The 20,377-nt window shown below is 37.7% G+C and overlaps 1 protein-coding gene across 7 annotated transcripts in view; it reads right to left on the reverse strand.

The window, feature by feature from the left end:
- Positions 1-20,377, reverse strand: part of LOC307002323 (neural cell adhesion molecule 2) — a 198,081-nt gene that overhangs the window by 15,410 nt on the left and 162,294 nt on the right. For all 7 annotated transcript variants that reach the window (XM_079619851.1, XM_079619853.1, XM_079619852.1 and 4 more), the window contains exons 8-15: positions 18,603-18,748; positions 13,095-13,245; positions 11,913-12,100; positions 9,594-9,690; positions 5,865-6,038; positions 4,044-4,163; positions 3,754-3,875; positions 1,032-1,206 (exon numbers count right to left, since the gene is read on the reverse strand). In XM_079619851.1, coding sequence (XP_079475977.1) covers positions 1,032-1,206; positions 3,754-3,875; positions 4,044-4,163; positions 5,865-6,038; positions 9,594-9,690; positions 11,913-12,100; positions 13,095-13,245; positions 18,603-18,748 — 1,173 coding nt within the window. The remainder of the gene's footprint in view (positions 1-1,031; positions 1,207-3,753; positions 3,876-4,043; positions 4,164-5,864; positions 6,039-9,593; positions 9,691-11,912; positions 12,101-13,094; positions 13,246-18,602; positions 18,749-20,377) is intronic.

The following is a 20,377-nucleotide window of genomic DNA, read 5'->3' on the forward strand; positions in this document are numbered from 1 at the left end:
GCAATAACAGACCTCTTTAAAATGTGTTTACCCTTACATTGCTTTCCATTTAAAAAACATTAGAAAGGTATTGTATTACTGATGGGGAACACAAACCACTTCTGTGGATTTGGCTGGTTGAACTATCAGTTTTACTATGCATGCATCCAGCAAATTACCCTTCATGCTTACACCATTCAGACACCCATTGGCTACCATAGAGCTTTTGATTGATTCTAAATCAGAATGTTTCTGATTTCATTGTGACCCAGTAAATATTAAAAGCCTTCTTATAAAAGCACAACTTCAAAAAAAGACCATCACTGCAAACTGTACATGGTCAGTCAGCCAAACAGTGATATTGGGGCACTAACAGATGGACAGTTCACACCAAGGATGATAACTATTAACAATAATGATAAAAATTTAGTTATAAAAATCCTTCTTAATGACACACCACAACTATATAACGATAACGGCACAGAGGAGGAATATCGTTATAATCCCTTTCACAACAGTTTTTTTTTTCCAGCTGATAAACGATAAAAACATTGACCGCAATCAGGATCCATTCTGCTTTAAAGAGTTTGAAAATTGAAGGTGGCAGATGACAAAACTGCAGCGCTCACATAGAATAAACAGAACGATTGTGTGTTGGTGTGGATGGTAATATATTTATTGCTATAGTTATAGTGATCGTTCTTGGTGTGGGCATTTAGACATATTCGATCATATTCGTTTTATTTTTGTAGCGATAATATCTTTCTCATCTCTTTTTTCCTAAGGAGAAAGTGTTTTCTCCGACAATTTGCTCCTGATTAGGACACAGAATCGGTTTCACGTTTGATTGTGATTCTGAGATACATGAGCTCCATCAAGCGTGGGTGGCTGGCAAGTGTGCTGAACTGTAGCGGAGCATATAATTATAATAGGAGACATATAATTTCAGCTATAGATATTGTGAGTGGGTGATGAAGTGCTGTAGGTAATCGGACTCAATTTGTCGTATGAAAAAGAGTAATACTTTGCATGTGTTGTGGAAGTGCTTGTACCTGTGATATCAGGTTTCTGAGGCATGGAAAACTTCACAAAGGTGGGTTCAGACAGGCCTTTGACGTTGCGGGCGGTGATTTCCACCTCATACTGCGTATTCCACTGTAGCGGTTGCAGGAGCACAAAATCATTCACACCTGGAACCAGTTTTGTCATCCACTGTTCTTCCTTGTCCTACACAAAACCACAAGTGTTTCATAAAAAATGCACAAGCATACACATACAGTATGAGCAGTTGTTGGAGACTTGTTCGAACAAGAGACAATTAGTTCGCACTCACTGTATTTTGACACATACTGTACATATGACAACTTATCTGCATACAAATCTTCTTAATGCGAGCGGCGGGCGCTCACAGGTGTGTGAATATTGGCTATTTTTACAATGGTTTTGAACATCTGCGTAAAAAACATTGAACACATATGCGTGTACACACGATTAGTGAATGAGACCTGTTGTTTTATTTGCAACAATAGCAAAATTAAAAATGATACTGCACTCTAAAAAATGCTCTAAAAACATGGACAAACCCAGCTGTTGAGTTACATTTTTAACCCAACGTTTGGGTTTGTCCACATTTGACCCAAAATTGGGTTGAAACAACCCAGCATTTTTTAGAGTGCAGTATCATTTTTAATTTTGCTATTGTTGCAAATAAAACAACAGGTCTCAATCACTAATCGTGTGTGCTCCTCAAGGGGCAAAATGGAACAAATCACATTTGTTTAGCTATGCAAATTCACTTATATTCAAATAACTTCAACAATATTTAATTGCCTATTAATTAGATGATTTGTCATTTAATGTGTTGCCTTTGTCCAATTTAGGCATATTTGGCAATTGATTGGTTGCAAATATAAATACAATTTGGTAATTTATTTATACCAAGTGAATTAATTTTTTAAACAAAAATAGTACTTCATCGATTTTGTCTGATGGATGGAAATCAAAACATGAGATTGTATATTAAGAGGCCATCTGATCCTTCATCCTCTGCTCCGAGCAACAGATAAGAAAGAGATGCTTTTCTCTAATCCTCAAACTTTTTCACACACTTACAGCAGAAACACTCCAACGCATCCATTATTCTCTTTGTGTCCCTGCCTGCAGAGCATCTGAGCACGAGTGTGAGCATAATATAAAGTGTGTGTGTGTGCCGGCTGTTCCGCCAGCTAAAATTTTGAAACTAGGCCCACACACACTGCCTTCAAAAACTCATTGCTTTTATATTTTGACATTTTCAAAACGCCTCAGCTCTTTAAAGGCTAAATGGTTGAATGTGCCTTTCACATGTCGACAGTCCTTAGGCATACTGTGACATCTCCATTTCCCCTGTTCTCACCTCCACATGCACAGGCACCGAGCAAATGAGAGAGGGGGAGAGCGAGAGGAATAAAAAGAAAAAAGGGAAGAGTACAAATAAAAGAGAATGAAAAGATGCCAGCGGACCCTATTACGGTAGAGGGGGAAGTGAGGCATCACCAAACAGACTGAGACAGACAGAGATGAAGCAAATGAGGAAATGTTGAGGCCCATGAGGGGGAAAACAAACAGAGAGATTGTAGGAGAGAGAGCAAGCGAGCTGTGGTGAATGTGTGTACATATAGTGTGGTAACACTCAATAACCTTTTACAACCTGTAGACAAACTGCATCGATTGTGAGACAGTGGTGACATTGTAACTTCATGACGCAAAGTTACACACGGCCTTTTAGAATGCCGACAACCTCACGGGCACAGCTCTTGCCCCATGTAAAAACTACTCGGAGTCTTGTTGTTGAAGGGTCTAATTCTATGCTACTAACAAATATTGACTGCAATAGTCACGTGACTTGCTTTTCTATCAGGGTGGGGACTTTCCTTTGACTTATATTGTTTTTATATTCATGGACCGTATGTTCTCATGGGACATATTGGCTTTCCCCCACAGTGTATGTGATTTCAGTTCATTCATCAACAATATATGCAAAACCTGATCTACCCAAACCCCTCTATCGCACGCACACCTGTTCTACGGAAAACGTCAATGCAGTTACACCTGAAGCACAATAAGAAAAGCCCTAAAAACAGCAGAATATCTTGTGCAAGAATTAGTTAAGAATGTTTTTATGCACGCTGTAGATCGGGCTGGTGCATAAACAAGGGGCATGGGCTCAAACAAAGAAATGCATTTTCACTGCTCATTACCAAAACCATCGCCCACTCATCTCCATGTGTTTACTGGAATAACACCCTCTGCATTTCAGCTCAATATCAGACGCTACACTTACAAAAAAAACAAAAAAACACAGAATTCGTTGCAATTTGCAAAATGCTGTTCTGCTGGACACAAACTAACAATCACCCAATTAAGTCATGATAAAAAAATTATGGTAACACTTAAATTTAGGGTCCAATTCTCACTGTTAACTAGTTGCTTACTAGCATGCATATTACTAGGATATTAATCCTTATCCATCCATCCATCCATTACAAAAACCCTTCACATTATAATTAATAAATTATTATAATTACTAAATGAGTAAATAATTAAACATGTGAATTTAATTACTTTTTAAAAATAACAAAATTTTTGATTAACTTCCATATAAAGTGGTTGTATCTCTGTATTCTGCATTATCAAAAGCAAAGTTACATAAACTGAATAAACATTGATTCAGCGCTACAGCAATGTTTCCCTTGCTAGACTGGTTCATAGCGACTTCAAGAGCAGCTCACTTACTGTTTTGTATTTGACAATGTATTCCAGAATGGGCATTCCTCCATCGTCCTGCTTGACCAGACCCAGTCGGTATGCCTTCCCCACCCCTCGTTGACCCTGAACCGAAGGGGGACTTGGCTCTCCTGAATAACGAAAAAAGAAAACAATGTATGAATGACCCACATTCATATTCATAACTGGTTGTCTATTAACTCAACGGTTGGCAGCAACATAATACTACAATAGAGTAATGGCGGAAGGTTGTTTTTCCAAACCTACGCAGTTTATGGGTCAAAGCAGAGGGCACTCACGTATGGGCAGAGTTTGAAAGCTCTCTGTGCGGCTGAACTCCCCCTGACCTTTTCCATTCATCGCCGCTACTCTCACCTCATAGGTAGTGTTGGGCTCAAGGTTAGTGAGCAACACGATTGCTGTGGGAGAGAAAAACACAGTACATGGTTTTAAATGATTGCTTTCTCTAGTCTAGTTGCTCTTGGCAAACAGGCCTTTTCAAGATTATGTATATTAGCTCAGAGTCCTTGAAGTAGCCTACCTTGCTTATCTGATTGTCTAATGTGCTCTTAAAGTTCCTGCAGACCCATTTGAGTGTTGTGTGGGTAGAGAAAAAATCTATTTAAGCATTGTAAGTTTAGGTTGGGCAGGAGTCGCATCTCCCCACACCTATTTTGACCCAAGTTTGGGACAATTCTGTGTGCCAATCTGATCAAATCAAACATTAAGCTATAATAAAAGCCAATTTGAGAGCTATATTACTGTCGAAGCTCTGAAATGAACTACAAATTTGGATAGAATAGTAAATGTCACTGCTGTCATTAGTATCATTTGATTTGAGAGCTACAGTGGAGAAACTTTTCAGTGAATAACTGTTTAAATTTTGTCACACATAGCTATCCATATGACTTCAGAATGCTTGGAATGCAGCACACAAGTTGTATGGTCTTTTTTGATTCCTTTATGGTGCTTATAGTTTGGTCATTGATAGCCCAAATGCCCTTTCACTTTTATTAAATTTAAGATAGTTGATCATCTTTGTGTACAGTGTTTCCCATACATTGATTTATTTGTGACGGCCTGCCACAATATCAACATTGACCGTCCCAATGAAAGGTCTTTAATGTCGTGTTCTGCGCCATTGCTGTCAAACAAACTAAAATTGAAAGCGCGATAAGGCTTTGTGTCCTTATCAAATAGCTAAATATTGTTTTTTTTTGCGCTGTGCAAAGAGCAAATGATCAGCTCCATATCTCAATTCACAGTGAATGAATGCAGTGAACTCCATCTGCGCATGCTGAGTTTAGTGTGCATTGTGCACTAACAGTTACGCATTATTTTCACATTTGCAAAGTTGACGATTACAGCATTTCATTAGATTTGTAATGAGACACATTTGTAAACTTGTTTTCCACCTAAACAAAAGCTAGACTGAAGTTTCTGTCAAAATAAAAGCTCACGGGTTTACCTCTTTCATGTATAGAAATTAGGACAAAACTAATCATGAAAGTTTAATTTATTTTTTAGTGCATTTGTTTTACAATATATAGCTATTACTGTCATAGGGATAATATTATAACAGTATTATTATTATTATTATGTAGTGTAATGTAGACAGACACTATATCACAGCTATAAAGAGGGCTGAGTCCCCTTTTAAGTTCAGGTAAAAGTCAATGCACTGACTTTTTCTTTGTTCAATTTCACACTGAATATAGGTGGGAGATGTTAATTTTGAATTGTCAAAGTGCACCAGACTGATGAATTTAACTTTAAAATGTGCAAAATGTTCTCACGGGGGCATGCCCCTGGACCCCCCTAGAGGGACTGATGTCCAGCCACCACATTTTGTCAAAACCCTGTGGGAAACACTGGTGTACGATGGACGAAAGAAAGTCATACAGTATATTTAATTTTTGGGTGAAATATTTATTTAATGTTTTAATAAAAATAAGAAATCAATATTTAGTAGTCAATTGCTTTAAATATGTGAACAACAATACTCCTGGAAATACAGTACCGTTCAAAAGCTTAGGGTCAGTAAGATATTTTAAATAGTTTCATCTACAGTTTAACAGCGGCATTGATAAAACACAGCAGCGAACAACCATTGCACTTACTCTGCGTCCCCTGTGATTTCACATCCTTCCAGTCCTGTGAGCTGATGTCTTTGTATTTGACCAGGTAGTAACTGATGGGTACACCGCCATGGGAGTCAGGCTTCGTGAAGGTAACTGTGGCCACGCGCTGTGCCACCGAGCTCAGCCGAACAGAGTAAGGGTTTGAGGGAACATCTGTGACAGAGAAATTATGGGTCAGGGAAAGAGAGACTAACAAACGACTCCATTTAAGTGCCGATGCCACAGTTTCTGAGAGTATCAAAGGAACTGGTTGTGTGTCTTTCTGTGTGGTAAAGAAAACACAGTTATTGAGCTGCTTTCAGGGTCTTACTAGCCAAGGTCCCTCAACGAAAGACTTTTAAGACCATGAAACACACTCAGCAAGAAAGGACTGCACTGTACTCCCATCTTATGAAAAATACATGATGTCAAATGAAGGTTGAAAGTTAAGTAAATAGATTGAAAATGAAAATGAAATCATATAAATAGAAGTAAGCCAGAAAATCGAAAGGTATTCTTCTTACTGCCTAAAATCAATGGTAAAATCATGGTAACAGCGCCTCTCATGGGTTACTGCTCTTGTTTTTGTAAAGCAATATGTTAAAAAGGTTAACATGAACTATGAGCAATATATTTATACAGCATTTAATCAAGGTTAATGTTCCAGTAGTTAATAAAAATGTTAGTTCACAGTGCATTAACAGATGTTAACAGACACAACTTTGGATTAAATTAATTAGCAAATGTAGAAATTAACATTAACTAAGATGCTGTAGAAGTATTATTCATTGTGAGTATATGTTAACTATAATGTAGCTAACTAATCTTAATAAATGAAACCATAATGTAAAATGTGACGCTGGATCACAAAACCAGTCACAAGTAGCACAAAAGTATATTTGTGGCAATAGCCAACAGTACATTGTATGGGTCAAAATTATCAATTTTTCTTTAATTCCAAAAATCATTAGGAATTTGTTTTTACATGCAACAAATGAGGCATGCAATTAAGGTCTCTTAATTATTCCATCCTGGCATAAAGGTAATGCATGCTTTAAGTAAAGATCATGTTCCATGAAGATATTTAGTAAATTTCCTACCGTAAATATATAAAAAAAAAAAAAAAAAAAAAAAAAATATATATATATATATATATATTATTTTTTGTGAGTGAATGCAACACAATCGTGAACATAAATGGACAACTTTAAAAGGGGATTTTCTCAATGTTTCGATATTTTGACTTAAGTTTAATTGGTTTAGGAGCTTGAAATACCACAAAATGCAGAGTGCTCACCAAAGTTAAAGTTATCTGTATTTAAAAAAAAGAAATCCAGCTGATTGTACACGGGGGGCAACCTTAAATCCAGCAACACAATGGATATAAATATGATAAAATGTGTAAAATGCAGAGTTATACACTCTTATAAGTAGCTGATAAAAATATAGTCTAAATAACTGATAAACGAAAGCACTAGGTGTGTGGGATACATCATATTTTATGAATGATTCCATGCAGGCTTTTTCATAACAGAGGCACCAAAATTAGCTCATACTCCTCAGGTAACACAAACCATGATGCTGCCAATCTGATACAAAAACATGTTGTATCCTGTCTAAACCTCTCATGCATGTACTGTAAGCGGTACGGCAAAGTTTCAGATATTTTTTGTTTTTGTTTTTGCCCCACTAAGCCAGAAAACACAGACTGCTCTGAATAACAAGCATCTGAGAATTGGAGAGCCAGACCGCTGATGGAAAGAGAAATAAAGAATGAAACCGGGAGAAGCAGCAGGATGACAGAGAGAAACAAAGTAGGTGTGCATTACAGAGGATGAGGGAGAGGAAGAGCCAGTGGGACAGACTGAGACATTCAGGTGGAGCAGCAGATACGGACAGAAAAGGGAAGTTGTGCCACAGAATCCACTTCCACCTTTGTCTATCTGCTAGAACGAGGTATGAAAGAGTTTACAACAAAGACAAGCACATGCACTCATATAGATGTGTTTTCATTGTGGTAAACACTCCAAGACGCAAACAATATAACAACAGTGGACAAAAATCCATCAGAGTGATCTGCCTTATATTCGAAAAGGCTGCTGCCATAAGCTCTTCAAAGCTTGAGTAACTCGAAACATGTTTTTGCTGGCTGTTTGAAAGCTAAAGCGTGTTTACTTTCAGCGTGGCCACGGCGTTCAGCCTGATACAAAAGTCATTATTATCTGCTGAGGAGCTCTGTGAGGAGATTACATGTACATGGACAGACTTAGACGACAGTGAGACTGGTTGGGACTTTTAATGTGCCTAAAATCCATTAAAGCCTTAAAGGTGAAGTGTGTCATTTCTGCGGCACCAAGCAGAATTGAAATAATCACAGTTTCCTGAACACTCCTCACACCCCATTTGCCATTATTCCACCAAACAGACAATCCCGTTCCAAACGCATGCTGTTGGTTGAGACGAAAATTTACATTTTAGACCCAAGGGGGTCATGGTTTGACTGGTTTGCATGTAAACTACACCATATTGACCCAAAAAGCCTGTTTTCCAATTGACGGCCAATCAAAAGTAGTCATGTATTCAATATTTTTATTTTTATTTTTTACAAACAACATTTAAAACCCTCATCCTTATTGGGTCATTTTGACCAAGAAAATATTTTTGAAAAAATGTAGTGTTCATCAGAGGGTCCAAGACCCCAGGACTTTTGTCGCACTTCAACCATGAATACATAAAACCTTTTTTTATGAATTTGAGGTTTTTGGATTTTTGTGGTTGAAATTTAAAAAAGTAACAAATACTTCCCTCGCGGGTCAATTTGACCCCCATAGAAGTGAATGGAATGCGAGGAATGCTTCTGTACACATAAAAAAACCCTAAAAATGCTAAAAATATCATGAAATATCATGTTTCATGTTTTTCCCACAAGAGGTCGGCAAAGACACCCAATGGAAGATATTTTGAGCTGAAATAAAAGGTTTAGCATGAAATTGTGAGTTATTTTGAATTTAAGTTGAAAGAATGTGAGGAATGTGCTTAAATTACTATTTATTTATTATTTATTGATCAAAAGTAGTAATTTAAAGGTAAATAAAATAAAAAAATAAAATAAAAAATTGCATTAAAAAATAGATAAAATATCAAAATGAAATAAAATAAGCTTTCTGGACAAAAAAAAAAAAGTATAATTTTTGACCCGCGAGGGAAGGATTTGTCACATAACGCGAGTGAAGGATAAGGGTTAAATCACAAATATTTATATTAAATTATATAAGATGTTTTGCCAGTGACTAATTAAAGGGCTCAAAATATTTGCTGTTTTATCACTTCAGAAGGTCGAGGAACTGCCATTGAAATGAACGGGAATGCTGACAGATAGCTTTTCCCAAGTATAGACCTCTATGCTCCACTAAAGAAGTGAGTTTGGGTGGGATTCACACATTCCCTCTGAGAAACAATTGGAGTATTTAGGTAAGCTGTTTGGAAACAATAATTATTATTTTCAATTCCACTTGAAGTTACAGTAACTACACACTAGAAATCGTAACTAGTTTCTCTCGTCAAAGCATTCATAATTCATGGTGGTTACTGTCCTCTGAAATGTATGAGTGACATACTGTATGTTGTTGTCTCTACATGTTAAACTGGGATTAAAATAAAGTATTTCAACATTGAAAATAACAAACTTTATTACTATTGTCATGCAGCTAATGACAGACACTCACTCACCTGCCTGAGCTAGGATGAACTCCTGGAAGCGCATCCCAATGTTGTTCCTGGCTGTGCAGTTGTAACGGCCAAAATCTCTGTCTGACATTGGGGTAACCTGAGGACAATGCGTTAGTGAGATCATACACACATTTATCTTGCTTCACATTCTTGTCATTGTATACTTCTAATGACAAGATGTTGTTTTGTTGTGTTCATTTGACACTAATATTGCTCAGTAAACATAACTGCTGAGGACACATCTGTTTCCAGTGAAGTGAAGTGTTGTCGAGTCTTGTCAGAATTCAGTTGTCTAGTTCAGATGAGGTCACAAAAGAAAGACAAATCTGCTTGTATCACTACAAATAAAATTTACTGCAGACAATCATTTTCTAGCTTGCTACACCTGTAGCCCTGAATGTTTTAGCAAAACATGTACCATGTAAAACCTGGAATCGGTTTACATAAACGATAATGATCACATTTGTACAATAATTTGGACCTCTGTACGATCAATAATAAAAAAAATCCTACAATGTACGATAATTTCAGAATTTTGTGACACTTCAAATGATGGCCGTTGTGATATGTCTACCGTCATGATGCGAGGAGAACGTGAACGTGGTGATGCACATGTCTTCCATCTCATCTCACGTTACGTCTTCTCGGCCAATCATCGTGGAGAATAACTCTCACGAGCACAAGTTAACGTTCCTGAGCTTAAGTCAGTTGTTTCCAAGCTGAGGTTGATAGTTTAGCAAAAAAGTAATTTGCAGGCCGTGTCAAAAAGTTGTTGGTCTATATAAATAGCTGCGTTCTGTACGTTTCACTCGTGTACAATCATTTTCTTCCAAATACGATCATTTTGAGCTTCTGGTACGGTACTTGGACATTTCCAATCTGGCAACACTGATCTAGAGGCAATCCAACAAAGCACCAAAATTGTTTATCATGCAAAAAACTTTAATACATTAAAATGTATTAATATTATCATAAACTGCATGATCAGTAGCAAATAATACACTGTATAAAATGGTTTTGTAGCACAACAGATATTTTTATTCATTTATATTTTTTTTATACAATTTTATATTATTTAATTGTATCTATAATCAGTATTTCTAATTATTATTGTTTAGCTTTCTAAACAAACCTGATGGCAGCATTAAAGGGTTAGTTCACCCAAAAATGAAAATAATGTCATTAATGACTCACCCTCATGTCGTTCTAAGCCCGTAAGATCTCCGTTCATCTTCGGAACACAGTTTAAGATATTTTAGATTTAGTCCGAGAGCTTTCTGTCCCTCCATTGAAGCTGTATATACAGTATACTGTCCATGTCCATAAAGGTAATATAAACATCATCAAAGTAGTCCATGTGACATCAGTGGTTTAGTTAGAAGTTTTTGAAGCATCGAAAATACTTTTTGGTCCAAAAATAACACAAAATAAGACTTTATTCAGCATTGTATTCTCTCCCGGGTCTGTTGTCAATCTGCGTTCAGGACTCCGCAGTGACGCTGCTGACGTAAGACGCTGATGACGTGTTATCTGGTGCGCCTGAGCTTCGTTTACAGTCTGAGGAAGACGCACGCTATATTCAAGCTATTCTACATTGTTTGCGTGGATATCATTTTTTTAATGGTGCGTAAATGTGCATGTCGCGGATGAGACACTTTTACAGCGTGCGTTTCCCTCAGTCTATAAATGAAGCTCGGGCGCACCAGATAACACGTCATCAGCGTCTTACGCCAGCAGCGTAACTGTGAAGGATTGACAACAGACCCGGGAGAGAATACAATGGTGAATAAAGTCTTATTTTGTGTTATTTTTGGACCAAAAAGTATTTTCGATGCTTCAAAAACTTCTAACTAACCCACTGATGTCACATGGACTACTTTGATGATGTTTATATTACCTTTATGGACATGGACAGTATACTGTATATACAGCTTCAATGGAGGGACAGAAATCCCTCGGACTAAATCTAAAATATCTTAAACTGTGTTCCGAAGATGAACGGAGGTCTTACGGGCTTAGAACGACATGAGGGTGAGTCATTAATGACATTATTTTCATTTTTGGGTGAACTAACCCTTTAATAGCAACATTTAAAAAAAGCACAAAAGAAGTTAAGTAAATGTAACTTTATTTTTTTTTTAGGAATTAAAATGTAAACCATATTAATTAAAATGTACTGACTACTTGTTTGCATTATGACAATGCAGCAATGAGCTAAGGCCCGGATGTCACTAGTGTGTAACTCCTTTGGTCTTCCTATCTTAGCAAACACAAAGATCCAATAGGAGTGGAAATAACCGACAGCAGAGGGTGGGTTACCTCTAGGAGTGATTTGCCGGGGACACTGTGCACTCGCATATTTCCAGCACCCTCACTGGGGATGGTCAACTTTTCCCGTCTCCACAACATTGTGGCCGGAGGGTTAGACATAACATCACAGCTAATGTTGACCGGGTTCCCTTCCCACGAGAAAAATATAGTGTGGTTGGTCTGGAACTTTGGTGCATCTGTGAAAGAACGGCAAAAGAGTACTCAGTAATGGCACGCCAAGCTCTTCTAACAGTCATCCATCAAAAACTCATTCAAGATTAGCTGCCCGAAGTCTAAATTAAATCCGAGCATGTACCATGCAGGTAGGAGCTTCCACATTCGAGTGAACCGAACACTTTATCATGGAGTTCTTTTTCACCAGGGTAAAATGGGCTCCTAATCATACTGAATCTGAAGCAGGTTGCCTTTAATTTTTCAAAACAACCCACATACACTCAAACCCTATCTTCTCCCACAATGCAGTGGGTGGTGGAAGATTTCATTTGGCAGTATGAAAGAGAGACGCAATGAGGCAGAGGGTGTGAGTTAGAGAGTATCGTGATATTGGGAAATGCTGCATTATATGTGATTTCTCGGTCTTACACCCACATACACCGGCAGACACACACATAGACAGACACAGAGGAACAGCACACACACAATCACAACCATTTTTTCCATTAAAGAGATTGATGCAGCCCACAGTGTCACATCGGTGACAGATTGAAACTGAATGAATGAGTATATTAGCAACCCTGCTAGATGGTCCATTCCATTGCACCCCATAATGAGATATATATCTACCCTGCTGCTGACACTGGTTCAGAGGATACAGAAGGATACATAATACAGAATTGTAATTCGAATTTGAATTTTAGGAAGTGAAATTTAATGTTGGTGTAAATTAAGCTTTTTCATTATACATTTCATTTTTCAGTATTAATATATTATCATACACACAACATAATGGGTATTTCCAGAATAAATAAAATTATTATTATTATTAAATAAAATATAATTAATAGGCATAATTAGTTTAATTTAATGATGCGATTATTTAATTCAATCCTCTTCCTGCCACTCCAATTCAAATACCAATTCAGCTGTGACCAATTCAATTCAAATTCCAGCTCATAAATTCTTAAATTCAGAAGATTTCTCCACCCTGCATTGAACATTTAGACCACTCACACTCGATATCCAGGAACATGCTCTTCTGATGTCCACCGATTCTGCTGAGAGCCTCACAGTCAAAGCGTCCCCAGTCAGATAGTCTGACCCCAACAATAGTCAGCATGGATTCGCCATAACGGCCTCGCACCTCCACACGCCCGTCTGGACTCTGAAACAACACCACATTCTTCAGTTATTTGAAAAGCAGATAAACACGATTATCAGTGAGTCAAGGTTGTAGGATTAAGTATACAATCATGTAATAGCAAGAAGTGGGGATTTAAGTCATGACTCACTCACAAGTACAGATCCAAAGCAACCAGGGAGTTTTTAGGGGATTTATGAGAGGTAAGGGTGAAAAGATTGGTGCAGCTTTTAACTTAACTCAAGCGTATCATCTGCTTTTCTCTAACATGATCAGACAGACCTTTATCATGGTAAATGAGTGCCGAACTATTTCTAACTTCCCACACACTCTTGTCCGACTTTTGAACACATATTCAAGTTAGGACTGTGTCATGTCCTGATCTCATTACTCCCTCTAAATTAAGAACATAAAGCTATTGTATAAGACACGGTTAAGAGGATGTTATAAGAAAAATTGTGTTATATATATGAATGCTTTTAGAAATATCGACAATAGTGTTATGATACAAGACACCAATGTTCAACAAATAGAAGTTGTAATATAGTTCATTAGCATAACTGTAGGTGATATTATGCATACAGGCCCTGTGCCAAAGCGAGCTGGCAGGCTTTTAAGGCATGATAAGCATGCTACCAAAAAAAAAAAAAAGAGGCTGTTCTAGGAAGAGTAATTATGCCGCCTTCAAAATCCCCTTCTTGTAGACAATTTCTAAAGCAGCATGAAATTAGCAGAAAATATGAAAAGTGTGAAGAAAATCAATCCAAGAGATGCACCGATCGACCAGCCAGGGACCGGAATTGGCCGATCATGAGCACGGTGACCGGCCGGTCAGTTTCACGTCTATCCGATTTAGAGCCGGTCTGTTTTGTTGCCAGCGGCACAGACAATAACGTCAGTGCGAGTTCTCGCTCTCTTCTCTCAGACGGCGAAGTGACACACACCGGCCTTTTCTCATTCACTCGTCTTATTCTATCCGGTTTAATAGTGCTTGTATTGCGCATAATTTTACCAATTCCCGCAGGTTTCGCGCTCAAACCAAAAGCATGCGATTGGGAACCATTGATAAGTGGATTGCACAAGTATTCTCTCAAACACAAAATGATGTCAAAATGCCCGTCTTGGCGAGTATTCAGTTAAACAGTCAGTTTTGGAACGTAAATAGTCCACGGGAAAACCACAGACTTGCAACACTTCTGCTGCTATTCTTTCGGTTTTTAATCAATCCTGAAAAGAAAGAAACTTTTATTATGATAGTATTTTAAGCATAGATCAGTGCGTTGTTAGCTAAGCAATATGATAATGCCAACTTCTATTAAAATTAATAAAAATGCCCCTTTGTGTCGAGATGTATATCTGTATGATCTGTATGATGCATTTTGCTGATATGTAAAACGTTACATTTCACATTGACGACTTTAGAAAACTGAATCCTTTTAGAATTTCGAACTTCTCTTTTACTACAGCTTCAAATACATCACATCCACAAGGCTTTTTTGAACCACTCGCAAAATAAAGTTAAATCCGTGAGAGGATATGAATGCCATAGGATGGTAGACCCTTACAAACATGATCTCAGAATGTTTAACCATCTTAAAAGCAAACAAGTTGAGCAGACATTACACAGACCTCTGTTTCTCAGACCACAACCGCTCTGATGTAAATCACCTCTTCAGTTTTTCCCACTGCCCTCTGAAGCGTTCACTGCATAATAAGCAGCAGTGGGATGTGTGGCAGTGTCAGTTTTGATTAGTGAGAGTGAGCAGTAGTGTGGTTAACAAGAGGCAGTGCATGATGACAGTTTTGAGGCCTGTCTTCCTGTCTCAACACCCCGCTCATCATCCAAGCTGACCAAAATTGCCCTCAGTCAGTCACTAATCTCCATACTCATGCTGACACATGCATCATGGCAGCCAGACCCATTTCCCAGATGCTCTCTGCTGAAAGAAACAGGTCACACCACCTTAAAGGGATAATTCACCCAAAACTTATAATTTTGTCATCGTTCACTACCCCTCATGTCGTTCTTGCAACACCGTCTGGCTTTCCTTCTTCTGTGGAACACAAAGAAATTCTGAAGACTGAATTTCTATGCAATTACAATAAAAGGCTTTCAAGTTTCAAAAAAAGATGGAAAAGCATCATAAAAGTATCATAAAAGCGGCCCACATGGTTTGTGCGCTGTATTTCAAGTCTTTTGAAGCTATTCAATAGTTTTGTATCAGTATTCACTGACACCAGATCAAGGCAGTGGGTTGAATTCAAGGACTGGATCAGTTTGATATGGGAAAAAATCATTCAGATCTTTGTGAACAACCAATTAATTGAAAGGATCTGATTCAAAATAATGATTCATTTATCAACTGGACACTACTTTTCTCATAAACTCACCATTATACATCATGAACACACAATGGAGAAATAATCTTGACATCCAGCCTTTCAGTGAATAAATTAAAAGTAAGTCTATTCGTCACACTAATCTATTAAATGGCTTCAGAAGACTAAGTATGGTGTACCAGACATTTGGACTACTTTATGGTGCTTTTATTGTCATTTGACAAACTCTCTCCCCATTCACTTTTATTATATGAAAAGTTTTCTGAAGAAATGTACCTTTTGTGCTCCACATAAGTAAGAAAGTATTTTTTAAGTTGTCCATTTCTTTTGGAACATGGAACCAGTGACAACAAAACAAGGCCCATCAGCTGCTTAAGGATGAATTTGCCTTAAGCACCACCAGGACATACAGTATGGTGTATGGTGACATATATATATATATAAACAGTACTGTATAAATGTCCCCTACACAATAACTCCCCAATATACCTTCACAGAATTCTAATGATCTTTGACAGTTTCTGTTCCCATCATCTTTCCTGGCTGGCCACTGCGATCGCATTTGCCATTCTGCAGGACACATTCATATTCAATGCAGACATGGAGCTAACTAACGTAAACCAGCTCAGACCATCTTGGACCAGACCATAAATGACCTTGGAGCAGCAAGAAGCCATATAAAACCATGTTTAACTGGATTTAGCTGTATTCTTTCAAATGTACACAGTGTTTCATTTGGTTTTCTGCATTCAGACACAAAGTGAGACATATCATTCTAAGCTGCTAATTGGCCCCCATGGACTGTGCTAAAGCGGCAAATGTCAAATCTCTCACCGCAGAGTTTCACCATTCAACTCGTTCCTAGCAGTGAATTGATGTCCATTTTGAACTCTTACTTTAACCATTGAGAGTAAAACGGAGGGGAGGGAAAAGGCTCCCAGATCAATTGTTCGCAACTTCTGAATTCAGAGCACAGGTTCTGTCCCGGCCCCTGAGTAATTGTACCAGACTAACTCCCCTACCTAACCTCAACATCCCCCCCACCTCTAAAAGAGCAGCTTAAATCAAACTCATTTTGTTCATATTGAGTGGCGGCAAGCGTCGCTGCTCTCCTACACCTCTTTGTATGAATCCTCTTTCATTTCCCAGCCACGCAGGCTATTCTAATCGCTACCTGAGCAGCTCTCGCTAGATTAACTGTGATGGGGAGTCTTTTCACAGTTCCTCCCTGGAGTCAGGCTCCGTTTGCCTCTATTGTTGACGCCAACAACCCACCTTTCACAGAATTCTAATGATCTTTGACAGTTTCTGTTCCCATCATCTTTCCCGGCTGGCCACTGCAATCGCATTTGCCATTCTGCAGGGCACATTCGTATTCAACGCAGACATGGAGCATGCCGGTAGGAACTGCAGAGCATTATTGGAGCACAGAAAGCCTTCTTCAGCCTTCAACCGGTACACAGACTGAGCGTGCCTCAGGGCGGTGTCTCTCCGTGCTAGTCTATTATATCCTCTAATGTCCATGACTATTACAGTGGGCGTGAGCAAAGACTAAATGTCTCACATATCTGGCAGTTAATGTGCTGGCAAAATGCTATTGTTTAGTGTCAGAGAGGAAATGCACGTGTTCTTGTAAATAGTTTGGTTATATTACAGTAGATGTTCAAAAAATTGCAACATTTTGCAGGGCTTTTTTTTAGTTGGATTATTCTTATTAATTATTTAAAACATGTATTCACTGAACTTAAAATGCTAAGTTGCTATGACTTAACATCTGCCATTATTGCAACAATTAATAATTTAGAATAAGTCTAACAAGAACAAGTAGTATGAATTCTATGCAAAGTTTATAAGTCAATGGTTTTAAATAGTTCATCATGTTTTCTATAAGAAATGTACCTGAGAGCAAAATGCTTGTTGTCCCAATCTGATGACTAAATGTCAGTACGATTTTCTTTTTAAACAATCAAAAGTAACAAACAACAAATAACATTATTACAAAAGTAAAAAAAAGAACTTTTTCTTTGTGAAAAGAGCATGTAAACAGCACTATAATTGCTTAATTGTACAATATTAATGATAAAAAATGTTTCTTGAGCACTAAATCAACATATTGGAATGATTTCTAAAGGGTCATGTGACACTGAAGACAGGAGTAATGCTGTAAATTCAGCTTTGCCATCACAGGAACAAATTGGATTTTTAAAATATATTAAAAGTGTAATAATATCTCACAACATTTTCAAATAAATGCAGCCTTAGTGAACAGAAGAGACTTCTTTCAAACATGAAAACATCTTATCTTTAAAGGAGTCATGACATGAGAAACCAAATTTGCCTTGATCTTTTGGTATATAAGAGGTCTTTGTACCATTAAAACGTCCTGCAAGTTTCATAGCTTAAGACTTCCTCCCCATTATATACGAATCATTTATTTAATCAAGCTCTAAATACAGCTCGTTCTGGATCCATGGTAAGAAGTGACGTCACGGTACGAAGTGACGTACCAGCGTTTGCATATGACCGCCTCCAGCGCAAGGCAACTACGCTTTAAGCGCAAGGCAACTACGCTCATTTCGTATCGTTGTCGCGCCCGCGTACTGCGCGCTCCACAAGAGTTCAGTCGACGGACAGCGAGTGGGTCTGTGTACAGGGAAATTACGATGCCACGCAGATGTGCTGTTCCTGGCTGTGGACAAACAACATCTTTGAATACGCTGCGAAAGATCCAGTCGTCAGGGAAAAATGGATAGACTTTATTTTTTTGCGGACGTCTCAGTCACAGCAGTGTTAGTTTAAGCGTTTGTTCTATACATTTGAAGGATGACTGTTTTGAGAACAAATCCCAAAATGATGCTGGCTTTGCCAGAAAACTGTTGCTCAAAGATAAGTCCGTGCCGACTATGTTCTGGGTCATAAATCACTACATTTTAAAAGTTTTTTGTAAAAAAAACTATAGTAATACTATAATTGCACCTAAGGGAACATAATAATAAAATAAAAAAACCCATGTCATGACCCCTTTAAGAATCACATTGTACCTTATCTCCATCTGAAAAGCTATGTCCATCACTTGCTCTCCTCCAGGAGATTTCGGGCAGAGGTTCACCCTCAGCCTTGCAGGAGATCATAGCAGCACTGCCTTCAACAGCCGTCACGTTCCTCAGCTTAGTAATGTGGGGCTGGACTGCAAGAGAGGGACACAAGGACAATGTGACACAGACAAAAGAGTAACATACAGAACTAAAGAGTGGGGACATTTAGAGAAACATGGAACAAACACTCAAGCTTAGCTTACAATAGTCATATAATATACATCACTGACTGCCTTTACATGCACAAAAATACCATGTGCATATAATCCAATAGCCGTGAAGCATCCAAATAAAAATAATCTACTGCTCAATAAAGATTTCTTGTTCAGAGTACATATTGCTCTTGGGTAACGATTCAGTAAAATATCAGACTGAACTTTGCGTCAACAACATCATTCTGGTCTGACTATCAAAAATCCTTCATGTGCACCCAGATGTAAGAGAAAACAACAGAATATTGCAGAAAGGTCAGCGTTTTTGCTGTCTGTCTAGAGTTCAGAAAAAGAAACAACACATTGACAAGCACAACACATCTGTTGCTATCTGAATCTAACAGGCTCCCACTGGTAAATAAACATTAGTAAACTGCAGGGGTTGTGTGGCATAGGAATACTTAAGATTCTCATCATAAATCTAAGATGAGGCTTGTCTTGTGATGCTGCTCATTAGTAGGGTAACTGATGTACAACAGCGGCAGCCTTCAAGCAAAGAGGTGACACCAGCGCAGCATTTAACCTGATAAATATACATCAGAAAATGCTTTCCCGCAGGGTGCACAATAATAGGGGATAAATAAAAGAGAACAGTGGAACAGTAAGAAAAAAATGGCAACACTTTACAATAAGGTCCCATTAGTGAATGTTAGTTAATGTATTATCTGACATGAACTAACAGAGCAATACATTTGTTGCATTCTGATTAATCTTTGTTAATGTTTAGTTCACAAAACAAAAAACAAAAAACAAAAAAACAACTCCGTTGTTAGTTCATGTCAGCTCAGGTTCATTAAATAATATTAACAGATGCAACTTTTAATTTTAGCAATGCATTAGTAAATTAACATGAACTAAGTTTAATACATGTATTAGAAGTGTTTTTCATTGTTAGTCCAGGTTAACTAATGTAGTTAACTAATGTTAACAAATGAAACCTAATTGTGAAGTGTTATCGAAAACAGCATAATCTCTTTCTCTTACTATGTTGATATTAGAGATTCAGAAGGTCAAGGGGACATGGTGGTGGGAAAAAATAAGTCAATTATAAATAATAAGTCAATGCTTTTGCATTCTCTTGCAAATGTTGTGCGTTCCCCCGAGAAACTTGGCGTTCACTCACAAAACTTTATCTTCTTTGTGAGTGAACGCAAAGTTTCTCGGGGGAACGCAAAACATTGCCAAAAATGTTTTCCTCCCATCTCATTGTTTTTTCTTTACCATGTCCCTTAAGGGGGATCCATAGAGTTTGATTCAACTAGCAATTAACCCTTAAACAGGCAGGAGTGGAATTATCAGCAAAAAATAATTTATCATGTTACTTTTTATATTATCTGGAAACATACCCAAAGGAATTTTTGATATATTTAGAATTTATGAGTTGTATCTCCCAGCGTTGCCCAATTAAAAAAGTCAAAGCCATCAATATAAAAAACTAAAACAAAACATGTAATATGCAAACCATGTCTAAGTGTCCTAAAATTGAGGCATCTAAATGTCTTTACACTG

Source organism: Phoxinus phoxinus (genome assembly GCF_949152265.1).
Source record: "Phoxinus phoxinus genome assembly, chromosome: 7".
In the NCBI taxonomy this organism is placed as follows: domain Eukaryota; kingdom Metazoa; phylum Chordata; class Actinopteri; order Cypriniformes; family Leuciscidae; genus Phoxinus; species Phoxinus phoxinus.